General features: G+C 43.9%; 1 protein-coding gene across 1 annotated transcript in view; it reads right to left on the reverse strand.

Moving 5' to 3' along the window:
- Positions 1-15544, reverse strand: part of SEMA5A (semaphorin 5A) — a 1250864-nt gene that overhangs the window by 519689 nt on the left and 715631 nt on the right. The window contains 3 exon segments of the mRNA XM_029590025.1: positions 2047-2049; positions 7247-7460; positions 8736-8834. Coding sequence (XP_029445885.1) covers positions 2047-2049; positions 7247-7460; positions 8736-8834 — 316 coding nt within the window.

Below are 15544 nucleotides of genomic sequence, written 5' to 3' on the forward strand. Positions count from 1 at the left end.
GTTGATTTTGCCACAGAAGATCTGCCCCTTCTCTTCCGATGTTACCCTAAGAGTTCCAGGTTATATAATCTGCTTCCAGTGGAACCCGTTAGAGAGCTGAGTGGTTAGAAGAAGGAGACATACAGACCAGCACAGGGTGGCATTCAGTTGATTTTGCCATGCCTTCCTCTTCTGATGTCAGCCTGACCATCCTGGGTTATAAAAATGTTGCTAGTGGTGCACAGTTGAAGCCACGTGCCAAAGGGACACAAGTGATAGAGATTCCCTAGCCTTACTTCTGTGATTATGCCAGAAAGTAATTCTTTGTTATCTTCCAAAATATGATTTCAGAGTTCAGAAGTAAGCTCATCTCCAGTTGTAAAGAAATGATTCCTTGAGTAAGGATAAATATATGGTACATCATACATTAGAAATGTTTGAAAACCAGTCTAGGAACTGTAACTTTCATATATTGAATTTCCCCAAGTCTGATTGTTATGACCATCGGCCGCGGGTGGCCGCAGCCAACCCAACTCACGTCATATGCTGCCCTGCTCTCCTCTTCGGGCGAACTCGCGGCTGTGGCTAGCCACTGCTGCCATATGCCATCTGCCTCTTGAGACTTCTCATGGCGGCTGGGATGCTGCCGACCTCCATGCCTCCTCTGGGCCTTCCTAAGTGCGTGTGCGCGCAGCCGAGTCTCTCTTTAAAGACACTATGGTGGAAATCTCAGGGGCTTCCCCGATTGATGACATCACAAGCTGGGATTTATAAGCACGTCCCTTGGCCTATGCTAATCAACTTGGCAATGAATTCCTTTGCCTACTGGTGCTTGTTCCTGTCTCCTCGGACGTTGATGCCTTTCTTGGATCTCTCCTGTGATTCTGGACTCTGGCTCGGGTACCTGCTCCTCGGGGGCCCGCATGCACTTCCTTGGGAGACTTGTCTCCAGACTTCCCCGCTCCTCGGGGTGGTCCCTGCACCTTTCCAGAGGTCCTGCCTGCTGGCCTCCCCGCTCCTCGGGGTTGCCTTAAGAACTGCCTTACCTGGAGTCTTGACTCTGCTCTTCCATGCTCCTCGGGGTAGTGCCTTCGTATCTACACCAGAGATCTGCTCTTGCTTCCCCGCTCCTCGGGGCAGAGCCTACGTCTCTACACCAGTGACTTGCTCCACACTTCCCCGCTCCTCAGGGCAGTGCCTACGTCTCTACACCAGTGACTTGCTCCGCACTTCCCCACTCCTCAGGGCAGTGCCTACGTCTCTACACCAGAGACCTGCTCCCGCTTCCCCACTCCTCAGGGCAGTGCCTACGTCTCTACACCAGAGAATTGCTCCGCACTTCCTCGCTCTTCGGGGCAGTGCCTTCGTCTCTACACCAGTGACTTACTCCACAGTTCCCCACTCCTCGGGGCAGTGCCTACGCTTCTACATGAGTGACTTGTTCCTGCTTCCCCGCTCCTCGGGGCAGCCTACATCACTACTGCTAAGATTGACACTGTGCTTCCCCGCTCCTCAGGGCAGCCCCTACGTCATCATACCAGAGACTCTGTTACAAACGCTGTCCTGCCCCTCGGGACAGTCTCTGCATCTCACCTATAGTAGACCTTGTCCTTGCGCTCCCCGATCCTCAGGGTCTGCCTCACGGCACAGCTCTGGGCTACTCTGCGATCATGTGGTAGTGACGCAGGGCATTATCTCTCCAGTGAACTACAGTCTTGTTCCCTGCTGTAGCTGATCTCGCCTCCCAACGGTGTAGAGCTGTGGGCTCCACCCCTCAGGCTGTAACAACCTTCACCTCGGGCCAAGGGTCCACAAAACCCACGAATCCTAACACAGATGATATCTCCTATGGATATGTTTAGGAGATTTTATCATTTGTTTTTTAAAGCATCTTTGGAATCTATCCCTTCAGTTGTAAAGTTTATCACTCTACCCTATTAGTGGAAGTTTAGAATTGGCTTGTTCATCAAGAGCTGTTCTGCAGGATTCCCAATTAAATATTTCTTCTAGGGCTACTTTTCTGGTGGCATTTACATTCAAACCTCATAAAATTTGGACCATAAAGACGTTCTTTTGCCTCAGAGAGAATATTTTTATTGACCAGAAAATACCTAGGTTTCCAGATGTTTCTAAGGCTACATAAGTAAGATGCAAGCTCACATTTATACACGCAGCACAAAAAAACATGTCGACACTGTGAACCCCGATTGGACACAGTAGATTTCTCTCCCGCAGTCCCTGAAGCAGGCACATGGTGCCGAAACATGGCCAATGTCGGGCAGGTAGATCCGAACCCATAAGAAGAGACAAGGGCGGCAGCCTTGATAAGTATATGACAATAAGAACAGACAAGTGGGTCGGACAAGCAGCTAGGGAGAAGGGATTTTATAAGTAAAAATAAAAGGAGAAAATAAGAAAAAAAGAAAAAAAGAAAAATTAAAGCATGAATAATAAAGAGTAATACATGGGACAAATGAGAAGGTTAACTAAAAATTGGTTATCCTTGAACAGAGCCACCGTACAAAAAAAGACCACCGAGCAAGGTTTCCCTTGAATCAGTGGATGTTGGAGAATTGTTTGTGAAGGGAAAGAGGTTAGTTGGTGTATAGTGAATTTCTAAATAAGAAGCAGGAGGTGATTTCCATAGGTGCATCCTTTATTTTAAGATTCCCTTGAAAATGTGAATTAAAGTTTGAAGTCAAGAAATATGTTTATTATAAACCAGATCAGTTAAATTTATTTCTTCAGATCAGACTTGAGTCTAAGAATGAGAACATAAGAATATAAGAAATTGCCATGCTGGGTCAGACCAAGGGTCCATCAAGCCCAGCATCCTGTTTCCAACAGAGGCCAAACCAGGCCACAAGAACCTGGCAATTACCCAAACACTAAGTAGATCCCATGCTACTGATGCAATTAATTCACCAACTTAAACCTTTTCAAGGGAAACCGTGTCTGGTGGTTTTTTGTACGGAGGTTTCTAATAAGGGTAACCAATTTGCAGTTATCCTTGTCTTCACCTCCGTCTATTATTTTTTTATTAAACTTAATTAATAGTCGTTAATGGACTTCTCCTCCAAGAACTTATCCAAACCTTTTTTGAACCCAGCTACACTAACTGCACTAACCACATCCACTGGCAACAAATTCTGAGGGGAGGATATAGCATAGGCCAGTAAATAGCACTGGGTTTATGCCTCTGATTTTTATTTCCTTTATTGCTGTCTGGGTTCCTTCTTTTGTGGTCTAATTTAAAGGTTGTGGAGGAGTTAGAGTATTTTATTACACATTTTTTTCTTGAGTGGTTATGTTGCATTCTCTCCTCTATAACTTTGATGTTTCTTTCAGAATTTATTCTGTTTTTGTATTTATAATAAAAGAAAAATAATAATAATTAAAAAATTCTCATCTATCATACTGAGAAATGGGTCTATATACTAATACAGAGTCTATCCCCTTTCAAGTAAATTTTCAAAGGTTGTGAGCATAAAAAACCGGGGTTATGTGCATGGCCGGGCCTTGTGCACACATTTTAGAACTGGCCTGGCCACGAATGTAACCCATGTTACGTGCAGAAGTGCCGGGTCCTGAGAAAGGGGCAGGCTGGGGGCATGGTCTGGGTAGGGAGGGGCAGGGTGGGACAAAGGCCAGCTGGGACAGCGGCCATTAGCCACTGTCCTGGGAAAGCGTGTGCCAGTTGCCGGCCGGCGCACAGAAAATATTTCTGCTCCAGAGGAATAGTAAGTAGTGAAATAAAAAAATGTGGGGTACCTAGGTAGGGGTTAGGAGGTGGGGTGGAGAGGGGAAAGGGAAGGAAGATTAGGCAGGGGTGAAGAGAACTGGAAAAAAGGCCGATCGCGTTGCCGCACATAGTTTGAAAATTCAGCCCCCCCCCCACCCCGTGCGCGCGACTCACAGTCCGCCCACGCATACACGTGCAGTGGTTAAAATCCGCTACGCATGTGCGTGCAGACAGTACTTCCATATGCATGTGCCGGGAACTGCGCGCAGTTTTGAAAATCGACCCATTTGTGTGGCTGCTCCGTTATCTGTTACACATAGTTGAGGTGTGCTGAGAAGAACAAAATCCATATTCCTGATGTTGTTGTTTTTTTAAAGTAACACACATCAAATACAACCAAATTGATGGAGGTTAAAGCAGCCATCGTAAAAATGGCAGCTGTGCAGGCGCACTCGGGTTTTTCTATCAGATGCACAACACTGGTTCAGAAATTCCCTACCGTAGGACGCAGGAAGGGAGAAACAGTACAGGGTTGGGGATCCCCAACTAGGGAGGAGACAGCATTCAGTGTGGGCCTGGGGATCCTCTCCCCTATCCCCAGGAGGAAAGAGAGTATGAGTGCAGGGATGGGGATCCCCTTCCAGAGTTCCAGGATTTGAAAGACAATGAGTGTGGGGCCAGAGACAGAAGTCTGTACAGGCTCGGTATCTCTTCCCTATGTCACAAGAAGAGAGAAACTGAGGATTATGCACAGGGATACCTATCCATGCTTTGGGAAGCAGCAATTCAGAACCGGCATAATTTTACAAATAAAAAAAAAATTACTTTGCAAGTTTCCACTTGTATCAATGTAATTCTGAAGGAAAGCTCCGTAATCTCTATATGGGGATTATTAATTCCAAAAACATACCCTGCACCCTGACAGAATCATGTTTCAGCCCAATCTAAAAGATATCTGTGTCAATATATGAACAGTTTGTAGGTGGATGTGATTGTCCAGGGAAGGACGAGGGTGGAAGGAAAGCACTTCCTTAATAATCACATCCACCTACAAACCTACCTATCAATATTTAAAATTCCCAAGGCAACTCCTGCTGTTAAGCCATTTCTGATCCAGGCATAATGTGAGTGAATGTGAGGGGTTTGTTATACTCCCTGCTTCAGACAGATATTTATTTTTAAAGATGACTGAATTATGAATATATGCAAAAGATGTACAAATGGACATTAGCCAGGGTTTTGAAACCTTGATGACTGTCTTAACAAAACACAGGTTGCACACTTGTGCAAAATCAACCCCTTATTTGTGTCTGTTCAAAAGCTGTAAATGTATAAATATTTCTATGTAACCCCATCCTATGTGACAAAACACACTGTATGGGGGGTTACACTCCAACCCTTTGGCACCAGGTTTGGATAGGATGACCATGTCTCTGTGCACTGCCTATCAAACCTTTCTGCCACTATCAATCCTTAAATCCATCTCTCTCAGAAAATGCTACCAATCTCTGATCTTTCGTTTTTAATGTGTTGCACAACAGTTAATCTAAAAGTTGTTGGTCTGTAGAACGAAATGATTTGAACAGATACCATGTTTTTTGAACTGAAGGAAGAAAAGCAGAGCCTTATAATTAATTCTGACCTCAGTGGCCTTACCAAGGCGCTTTGGTGCTCTGCCAGTAGTACAGAGGCATCTACATAACTCACTTTCAAGCTTAGTAAATGAGGTTTGCTAGATTTCCTTTCTTTGCATTACCTTTGCTATACTAAACTTACCAGGCCTCTTGGGATAAGTGACTTTGTAAAAACAAAGCCTCTGTGTTGCATGTGGGCAGATGTTCTATGATTTCTGGGTTATTTATACCAGCTTAGTTTGCTGACTTAAAATGTACTTTTGTGTATGTTCAGCTGCAGCATGGAAGAGACTAGGATTTAGGATGAAGGTTTCAGAAGCTGACATGACTGAATGACATTTCCCTGTTGTATTAAGATATAATCATTCCAAACTTTGTGCTCTGTTGTGGTGCCCTTTTTTGTGTTTTACCTGACAGCAATCAAAACAACAAAATTACTTATGTATGGATGGATTCAATTTAGTTCTTACAAAATTGTACAATCATTTTTAGCAGGAAGTCTAAGGATTTGATTTCCTAAGGTTTTCTCCCCGTTTTGTGTCTATGGGAAACGTGTTCAGTAAATCAGGCCCTAATTTGTCAGAAAGAACCTATTTGAGTTTCCTCTTTGACGATGGCGAACTCCAGTCCTCGAGGGCCGCAAACAGGCCAGGTTTTCAGGCAGCGCATGCAGATCTTTCTCATGCATATTCGTTGTGGATATCCTGAAAACTTGGCCTGTTTGCGGCCCTCGAGGACTGGAGTTCGCCATGCCTGATCTACACAATGAGTTCCAATATTCCATAATCTGCTGAGCAGGGAAATTAGCCGGAGAAAGTTAGACATGTAACTTTATGCAAATATTCAATATGACAAATTCACAAATGTCTGGCATGGAATATTCCAGAATAAAGTAGCTTTATCCTGTTAACTTTAGAACAAATATTTTTCCAACCAGACCCGTGCAAATCTTTATTTGTCCAGTATTGAATATCAGCGTTGAGCATATAAAGTTTAACCACAACCTGAAAACATCTCCAGCCTCTACTCTTTTCATGAGGGTACAATGTCTGCGCATAAAATTTAACCACCGAGGGGGGGGGGGGGAATTTCAACCCAGAAGATTTGTCCGCTAACTCCCAAAGTCAGCTGGACAATTCTTTTGATTTATCAACCCTAAAGCCCTAATTTTCAAAGGGCCATGCGTGCAAATACCAGGCTGGGCACCGCGCATAAACCCCAGTATGCGCACAAGTGCAGGGCCCTGAAAAGGGTGGGGCAGGGGGTGGGATGGAGGTCGGCCAGGACAGCGGCCATTAGCCACTGTTCTGGGGAAGCATGCGCTAGCCAGCTGCCAGCGTGTGGAAAATAATTCTGCTCTGGAGGAGCAGTAAGTCATATAATAAAAAAATTTCGGGTAGGTAGGTAGGGGTTAGGGGTCAGGGTAGAGAGGCAAAAGGGAAGGAAGGTTAAGCAGGGGCATATGGATGTTCCCTCCCAGTCCGCTGCTCAATTGGAGCAGACTGGGAGGGAACTGAGGGAGACCCAATTGCGTTGCTGGCTTATTTACTGAAAATTTGACCTCCCGCGCACGGCCATCGGATTTTATAACATGCGCGCACCGGCGCATGCATGTTATAAAATTGGCGCGTCCATGCGGGCGTACCGGGAACCGCACGCACATGGACGGCCGCGCGCTCCTTTTAAAATCGACCCCTAAATGTTTATTGCCATTGTTTGTTTCTTCCTGTATTCTTTGTGGAAGCGCATGGGAGAAAACTCAGCTTCAGACACTGAAACAGGAATGAAAGGTTCATGTCACATTAAAAAAATATTCCCATAAGTGCAGGCCGGTGCATGAGTTCTTTAAAGTAGGAGAAAAAAAAGGTTGTAAAGATTTGATAGAACTCACCATTAAGCCACTTGGAGTTGTACTGTGCAGTGCGGAGTGGGGGAAGGCCCCCGAGGCTGCGGTATATGGCAGGATCCCGTCCTGGGAAGTCCATGGCTGTGGCAGCATAGAGTTCCCCACTGGAAGTGAGCAGGGCTGTGGAGTTGTGCTGAGGACTGTAGGGGCAGCGAGCCATGCCACTGACCTGATCATGTATCTCTGTCAGGTTGCTTAGCTGTTATAGCCAGAGAAAACACAAAAAACAAAAGCATATGAGAGAACATGAATGGCCAATGGAGAAACTATCTGAGATGAAAATATGAATGAGAAAAAAAAATCAATTTTTTGCTGTTCCAGATTGATTCCTATGGAAGACTTTATACTATACATGAATGATTCTGTAAATGAAAAGTTTGGTTAAGAGAATTGTTTAAAGTTCTTTTCTTCTCAATAAGAATCTGACATGTAAGATCAGCCTTGTTAATGTTCACAAATCAAATGCACAGTGAATGCAAAATGATAGGAGTTAGTAGAACTGAAAGCATCCTTATATGTATGGGTTCCCTCCTGCAAGCATGAATTCATGGAGCACTTAAAAAGTAGCCGGTCATCAAAAATATATACATGTCTATATTTGTTTTAACGTGTAAGGCTCTCTTGTTCAAGTTGACTACTTAGCAACCACTGGGAGGAAACCGATGCTTGCAGTATTCAAGTTCACTTCCCATAGGATTCGGTAAATAAACACTCCTAGATGCTGGGGGGACTACATATGCACAGAACTCCCTTTTAAATGGCAGAATCCTGCAAGGAGCTAAAAGTAAGTGACTGTAAGGGTAACTTTTAGAATGGTACAATTTGACAGTGCAAATTCTGACAGGGAAACCCAATTTTACATCAAATATATTATAGGCTTTATTTATTATTTTTCTCATAGACACAGAATGGGAGAAAAGCCTTAGTAAATCAGGACCATAGGGGTTTTGTTTTTTTTAGGGATTTTTACATTTTAGCATACTTGGTAGTTCTAAGAGTAAAAGAAGTGATCCTTCGAAATGGTTCTGATGCTTACTTTAAAAAAACATTTTTTTATAGATATATTTTTTAAATTTGAAAAGAAGTCAGTGCGGCTATTAAGCCATCCTCAAGGTTTTGCTTCTTTTTAGTTAGTTCGGGAAGCCTGACTGCTCCTTGTGTTTTACGTGGGAGTGCAAGAAGAAATGTGAAGTGAGAAAATGGAGACAAATGCAGGCTTTGCTTTCTTTCAAGTTGTCCAATCTTTCCTTGAGGACTGAAGATGATAGCTCTGTGCATCTCACTAGGCAATGCATTTGTTGGCAAGACATGAAAAAGGATTTCCCTTGCAAGTGTATAACGGATGACCTCGCATGTCACCAACTTTGCTTTTAGCCTAACTATAAATACATTTATTCTGAAGTCTTTATCATGCTTTACACAAACAAATCCCTCTTTTACTGTGAGCCAGCGGGATGGTCTGCTGTTCCCGTACCGTTCGATTAGTGCAGATGGGGGTGAAAGCGTTGGTTCCACAAGCAAAGAGCCGGTCGCCGCTAATAAGGAGCACACGGATGTAGTTCTGACATTCATCCTGCCATGCAAAAGAGAAGTCTATTAAGCCAGTCCTTCGGTAACACAGCAGCTTTATTTAAAAATGACCTGTGGTTCAAGGTTAGCTCATGGGAGACAGCCACACATAAGGACAAGCAGTCTCTGTGGAAAAAAAAAAAGAAATCAATAGCCAGATTGAATTCTTAATTAGCTTAATCCACCAATCCTTTAAAAAAAATAAAAAAAATATAAAGGCCTTGACAGGTTTGCATAAAAACTGCCCTGAGCGGGAGAGACTTAAATATATGATACAAAGACTGTCAGAGCTTTTAAATAAGCAGTTCCACTGGCAAGATATGTTTTGGAAGCCAGAAAATCAAATTACACCAAAATAGAAAAAAAAAAATAGTACTTCCATGAACCACTGGCCAGGCTACACATTGCAACAGTTACATGTATAAGCACACAGTGTTAAAGGGGAAGTCACTTTTTTTTTTTTGCATGATTTAGGTATCCTGTTGGCTTACCTGGAAACTCCTTTTCTTTTCTGTTCACATTTTGTATATTTGATTTGTTAGTGCGAGGTCAGAAAATGAGCTATTCAACTCATATACTGTTTTCACCTTAATTAAGATCTTTGTTTCTTTATGCGTCCTGTTGCAAAAATTGCTGAATAAAAGTGATTACAAAGTGCAGTGGGGATTTCATGTGCGTGCATGCATATTGGCTTCACTGGTGAATCCCACTGCAGAAAATGGGGCCATTGTATGCGATGCAGGCAGCAGAGGTCAGCTGAGGGCAATGTTTAAGCCAGGGGGAAGCAGCATCAGCTCTGGGAGGCCATGAATAATTTGTCTCCTTTCTGGAGTGGCAGTGGCAGGAGAACGGGGGGGAGGACCGGGCAAATGGAACTGGAGGGAGAAAGGAAGGGCAGGCAGCAACGGGGCTTGGAGGTCACATGTGCAGAAGAGCAAGGCCATCTTTCTGCCAATGCAGAGGAATGGTGTGGTTGCACGGAGCAGCTTGGCAGCTACAATCTCACAGGTCTAATGCCAGGCCAAGAGAAGCAGCAGCAGCAGCGGACCTGGATTTACCTGAAGTCAGCAGCAGCAGAGTCAGCTGCTGCTTGGGGCCAGCAGGAAGAGGAGGAGCCAAGAACAGCTGCCTCTCAGTCCTTGGTGTGGATGGGAAGGGAATAGGCTGCGACAGCTTCTCTATCTCCTGTGGCTGATTGATTGTCTCATACTGCTCATGAGAACCAATCAGCTTGAAGAGGCAAGAGAAGCAGCAGCATTCTCACCAAAACTTCCTCTTGCAGCCACGTTTGTAGCTGTTATAGGTTCATGTACTGCTGAGAGAGGTGAGAGCAAGGACGCTTCGGGTGGGCTGGGTGAAGAAACATGTCACAATCAAGGGTGGGAGGGCAGAAGTGACAGAGAGAAAGGAGAGACCCAAGAGAGGAGAGAGAGCAATAGGACTGAGAGCAGGGACCTGAATTTTATTACCACACTAGGCCCCATTCTAGCTACAAGACGACTGGAGGTGGGGGATGGGCCTAATTCCTGGCAGCTGGAGGTGAGGGAGGTGGCCCTAAAGAGAGCAGAAACAGTGGCAGTAGGAGGTTGGAGGTAGCTGAAGAGAGGCTCGAGGTCTGATGTACTGTCAAGGAGCAGAGGCAGCTGGAAGTCAAGGGAACATCAAGTAGCAGCAGCAGTGGCTGGCGGAGTAGAAGTGAGGTGAGAAAAATAATGAACATCACAGCTCTCAGGCTGCAGGGGAAAAACAGCTCTTTCATTTCACTGGGAGAAACACGCCTTGGGATTTTTAGAAAAATGCAGTTCTGTACAGGAAGCAAAGGTCTTGCAAAGCTGTCAGGGGGAGCAAATTTTAAGAGGGGGATCTTCAGCGCGCTCCCCTCACTGCCAGGTTTCTGACTCTGGCACATTCCACCTTGCTGCTTCGCACACCTGGAATACACTTTCTGAGTCATTGTGTCATCTGCCCACTCTGGTCTTATTAAAATTCAGTCTAAAACCCCACCTTCTGAGACAGCTTTTAAACCACAATTTTTAGTACAGTCTGAGCTTTAGGTAAGTGATAAATTCAGGAACAGTTGGTAGGTCCTTACAATCTAAGGAGGTCATTTATAAAGCCACAGTATTTTCCCCCAGAGGTGGAAAATACTGCTGGGTTTACTAAGCTGCGGTACTCGGGTGCAGTAGTTTAAGAAACCACATAGTATTTTCCCCAAAGGCGGTCCCTCAGCCTGGGGCTACCAACATGTTAAAGGGTCTGAGTGGCCTCAACAAAGCAACCCCCCTCCCACCGAAAGTGTCAAAAACCCCTTGGAATCTTGTGAGAACCCCCTCCTGCCCCAATACCACTCTGCAGCCTCTAGAGGGGAGGCCCTAAGCAAGAAATGTAAAACATAAAAGTTTAAAACTGCAGGGCACAAGCCCCTCCCCTCCTTTCCCAACCCTATCAATTTGTGAAAAATGCCTCTTTCTGGCCTCCGGAACATTCTCCTATTTATTTATTTATTTATTTATAGATTTTTCTATACCGGGGTACGTAAATAACATCACCTCGGTTTACATTCAAACAGTAATTCAGCATTGCGCTTTACAATATAACATGGTAACTGAACGAATACAATATAGTATATAATTTTGTATTAATAGAATATAAGCAATATATGAGAGATTGTGGCAGTTGGGAAGAGTAGTTGAGGATTCAGATCATTGATAGTATGCTTTTTTAAATAGCCAGGTTTTAAGGTTTTGTTTAAATTTTTTGTGACAGAGTTCCTGGCGTAATTCAGAGGGCATGGTGTTCCATATTGTTGATCCAGCAATGATGACAGATCGTTCTTTTGTACTAGAAAGTTTAGTCAGATTGGGTGCTGGGATATTTAATTTGGCTAAATTCTGGAATCTCGTTGGGCGGGAAGACGTTTTGAATTGTAGTTGATCTGTGAACCAGTGCATTTCTCTGTTTTGAATGGCTTTGTGTATCAGCGACATAGATTTATAAATTATCCTGTAAGCCACGGGTAGCCAGTGCAAAGACTGAAGAGCTGGAGTGATGTGATCATGGCGGCTTGTGTCGGTGATAATGCGGGCAGCTGCATTTTGCAGCATTTGCAAAGGTTGAATGGTGGCTTTAGGTAGACCCAGTAACAGAGCATTGCAGTAATCAATCTTTGATAAAATAGTTGCTTGTAAGACTGTGCGGAAATCATATTGGTATAATAGAGATTTAATACGTTTAAGCGTGTATAGCTTAAAGAAACCGTTTTTTACCGTATCCGCGATGAATTTTTGAAACGTGAGATTGCTGTCAATGATGATACCAAGGCTGCGTACTTATTGTGAAATAGTAGAGTTGTTTTGAGGAATATCAGAGTTGATCCGTATTGTATTTTTTGGAGGTCAAATTATGATAAGTTCAGTTTTATTGGTATTTATAGCCAATTGGTTGTCTGTGAGGATTGTTTTAATTTCTAATAAAGCTACCTTCCAGGTACTCAGTGCATCTGTGATTGTGTTGGTTATAGGTATGAGTATTTGAACATCATCTGCGTAGATGAAGTGTTGAAGACCCAATTTAGAGAGTAACCGGCATAGCGGTGTAAGGTAAACATTGAATAATGTGGAGGAGAGAGAAGATCCTTGGGGGACTCCTTGAGAGAGGTTTCTTGGCTTGGATTCACTTCGTCCACATCTAACGCTGTATGTTCTATTGCTCAGGAATGACTGAAACCATAGTAAAGCCGATCCCGAGATACCTATTTCAGATAGACGGGTAATAAGGGTGTTGTGGTTTACCGTGTCGAAAGCAGCTGATATATCAAGAAGGGCGATGAGGTATGATTTGCCAGCATCTAAAGCTTTTAGTAGCACCTCAGAAAGTGATATCAAAAGCGTTTCCGTGCTGTGGTACTTTCTGAACCCATATTGGGATGGGAAGAGTATTTGATGATCATCTAAATCAGGGGTCAGGAACCTTTTTGGCTGAGAGAGCCATAAACGCCACATATTTTAAAATGTAATTCCATGAGAGCCATACAATATGTTTAAAACTAAATACAAGTAAATGTGTGCATTTTATGTAAGATCACACTTTTAAAGTACAATAAGTCTCTGAAAATATTACACCAGGCCTTAAGACACCAATACATCTCCTATTAGGAAAACGGACCAAGCCAGGCTGCTATAGAGTCCTACACAGAAACTACACGCCAGCAGAAAACCTCACCTGAATCACGTGCTGTCCTTCACCTAACATAGAATAAAGAGACCAAAACGCATAACAAGAAGCATGCAGAAAAAACTGAATTGGAAACTGCAACAAGCCAGAGTCTCTGTATGCAGTGTAACAAAGGAAAAAAGAAACATCACCCATCCTTATAAAACAAATCAAGAAATATAAAATCATCATCAGTAAAACTGTACTAACAAAAAGAACATATTTCGAAACAGCTGATGAGTGGAATATCCAATATTTAAAAACTCATATAAAACATTTCCAGATACCAACAAAATATTTCAAAATAGCAGACACAAAGACCCAGTAATGAAAAATAATAAGGATACAAACATTTTTTTGCTCTGCATACCTGGGAACGTTTGATATCCAGGTGTCCTGAGATTGTTCTGAATTAGCAGGAGGAGGGGTGGTTTGCTTGGAACTTTCTCCTCTCTCAGTCACATACCAGCGCTCTCTCTCACACTGGCTCTCAATGACACACCTATACACACATGCTCTCAGTACTCACATATACACATGTTTTTTCTCTCTCACTTATATAGGCTCTTAATTACACATTTACACACATGCTGTCTATCTTTTCACGCTTACACACACACACAGGCTTTCAATCACATAAATACATGCTGTCTTTTTCTCTCACACACAGACTCTCATTCACATGCTTACAAACATGTCCTCTCTTTCTCTCATTTACACACAGGCTCTCAATCACATACTCACATGCTCCCTCACCTAAATCATCTCTCAATCACACACAGACACACATGCTCTCTCTCTCTTACTTATACACACAGGCTCTTAATCATACATACATATGATCTCTCTCACACACAAAGGATCTCAATCATACACACATACTCTTTCACACAAACAGGTTTTCAATCACAAACTTACACAAACAGGTTCCCAATGGTAAACTTACATTCATGCTCTCTCTCTCTCACAGGCAGGCTCTCAATCACAGACATACTCTCTTTCACATATACAGGCTCTCAATCATTCACATACATGCAATCTCTCACTCACACACACACACACAGGCCCCCCCCCAGCTCTCAATCATTCACATACATGCAATCTCTCACTCACTCTCACACACACACACACACACAGCCCCCCCCCCCCCCCCCGCGGCCCGGAAGAGGAAGTGGAGAATATCGGGTGCGTGTGCGGCAAGAAGAGGCCACGCTAGTGCGCTCGGCATCGGCCCGAAGAAAAGAAGACTGCAGCGCGGCTCGGAGGAAAATGAAGAGGTTCAACCGCGGCCGATGGGACTCCGCCTCCGCGAGGGCTGAAAATAAAGGAGGTTAGCGTTGGGAGGAGGCTGCTGCTGCGAGTTCCCGGGGTGGGGGAGAGAGAGAGTGAATGAGCGAGCAAACACAGCTTGCTCGCTCATTCACTCTCTCTCTCTCTCCCACCCCCACCCGCAGCCGCGGTTGAACCTCTTCATTTTCCTCCGAGCCGCGCTGCAGTCTTCTTTTCTTCGGGCCGATGCCGAGCGCACTAGCGTGGCCTCTTCTTGCCGCGCACGCACCCGATACTCTCCACTTCCTCTTCCGGGCCGCGGGGGGGGGGGGGGGGGGCGGGAAGAAGAGAGCACGCCGGTGCCGCTGACTCCAGCTGTCCTGCCGCATTCCGCCCGGGCTGACAGCATTTTAAACCCGGGCGGAGGAGGACCGGGGAGCAGCTGGGTCAGCGGGAAAGTGTGACGACACTTGTCTGCGAGCCAGATGCAGCCCTCAAAAGAGCCATATCTGGCTCACGAGCCATGGGTTCCCGACCCCTGATCTAAATAATCAGTTAGTTGTTTGTTGATGACTCTTTCCATAATCTTTGAAAGGAAGGGTAGGTTTGATACTGGTCGAAAGTTTGCTGGATCAGATGAATCTAGGTTAGATTTTTTTATCATTGGAGTAATGATAGCATGTTTAAGTATAGAAGGAACTATGCCTGTGGTGATGGATTTGTTAAGAATCTTTGCAATAGGTTTTGCTATTGTAGAACGTATTGTAAGAAGAGTCTTAGTAGGTAAGATGTCTGTGGGGTGGAAAGCTGGTTTCATTTTCTTTAGAATTGACTCAACTTCAATACCAGTAGTAATATTAATAAAAAAAATTAATATAATAAAATATAATAAAATATATATAATATATAAAATATATAAAATTATATATATAATATATAAAATTAATATAATAAAATATAATAAAATATAAAATATAATAAAATTAATAAAAAAAATTGTAATAGTAGTAAAATCCTATGATAGGGACTTATGTTGAAAAGCAACTGGCTGGTGACAGTACAGGGCCTGGCCCTAGGGGTTGTTTCAGGCTCCATTAGCCCACCAGGGATAGAAAGGTTGAACTGGGAGAGTTGAGGGGGGAGAGCCAGAGGCCTAATGGGTGGATCCAGAGCTGCAAGGCTGCATTTTTCACAAAGGGGCAGGGTTGGGAAAGCAGTACAGCGGCTTTTGCT

This window comes from Rhinatrema bivittatum, chromosome 2 (genome assembly GCF_901001135.1).
Source record: "Rhinatrema bivittatum chromosome 2, aRhiBiv1.1, whole genome shotgun sequence".
NCBI lineage: Eukaryota > Metazoa > Chordata > Amphibia > Gymnophiona > Rhinatrematidae > Rhinatrema > Rhinatrema bivittatum.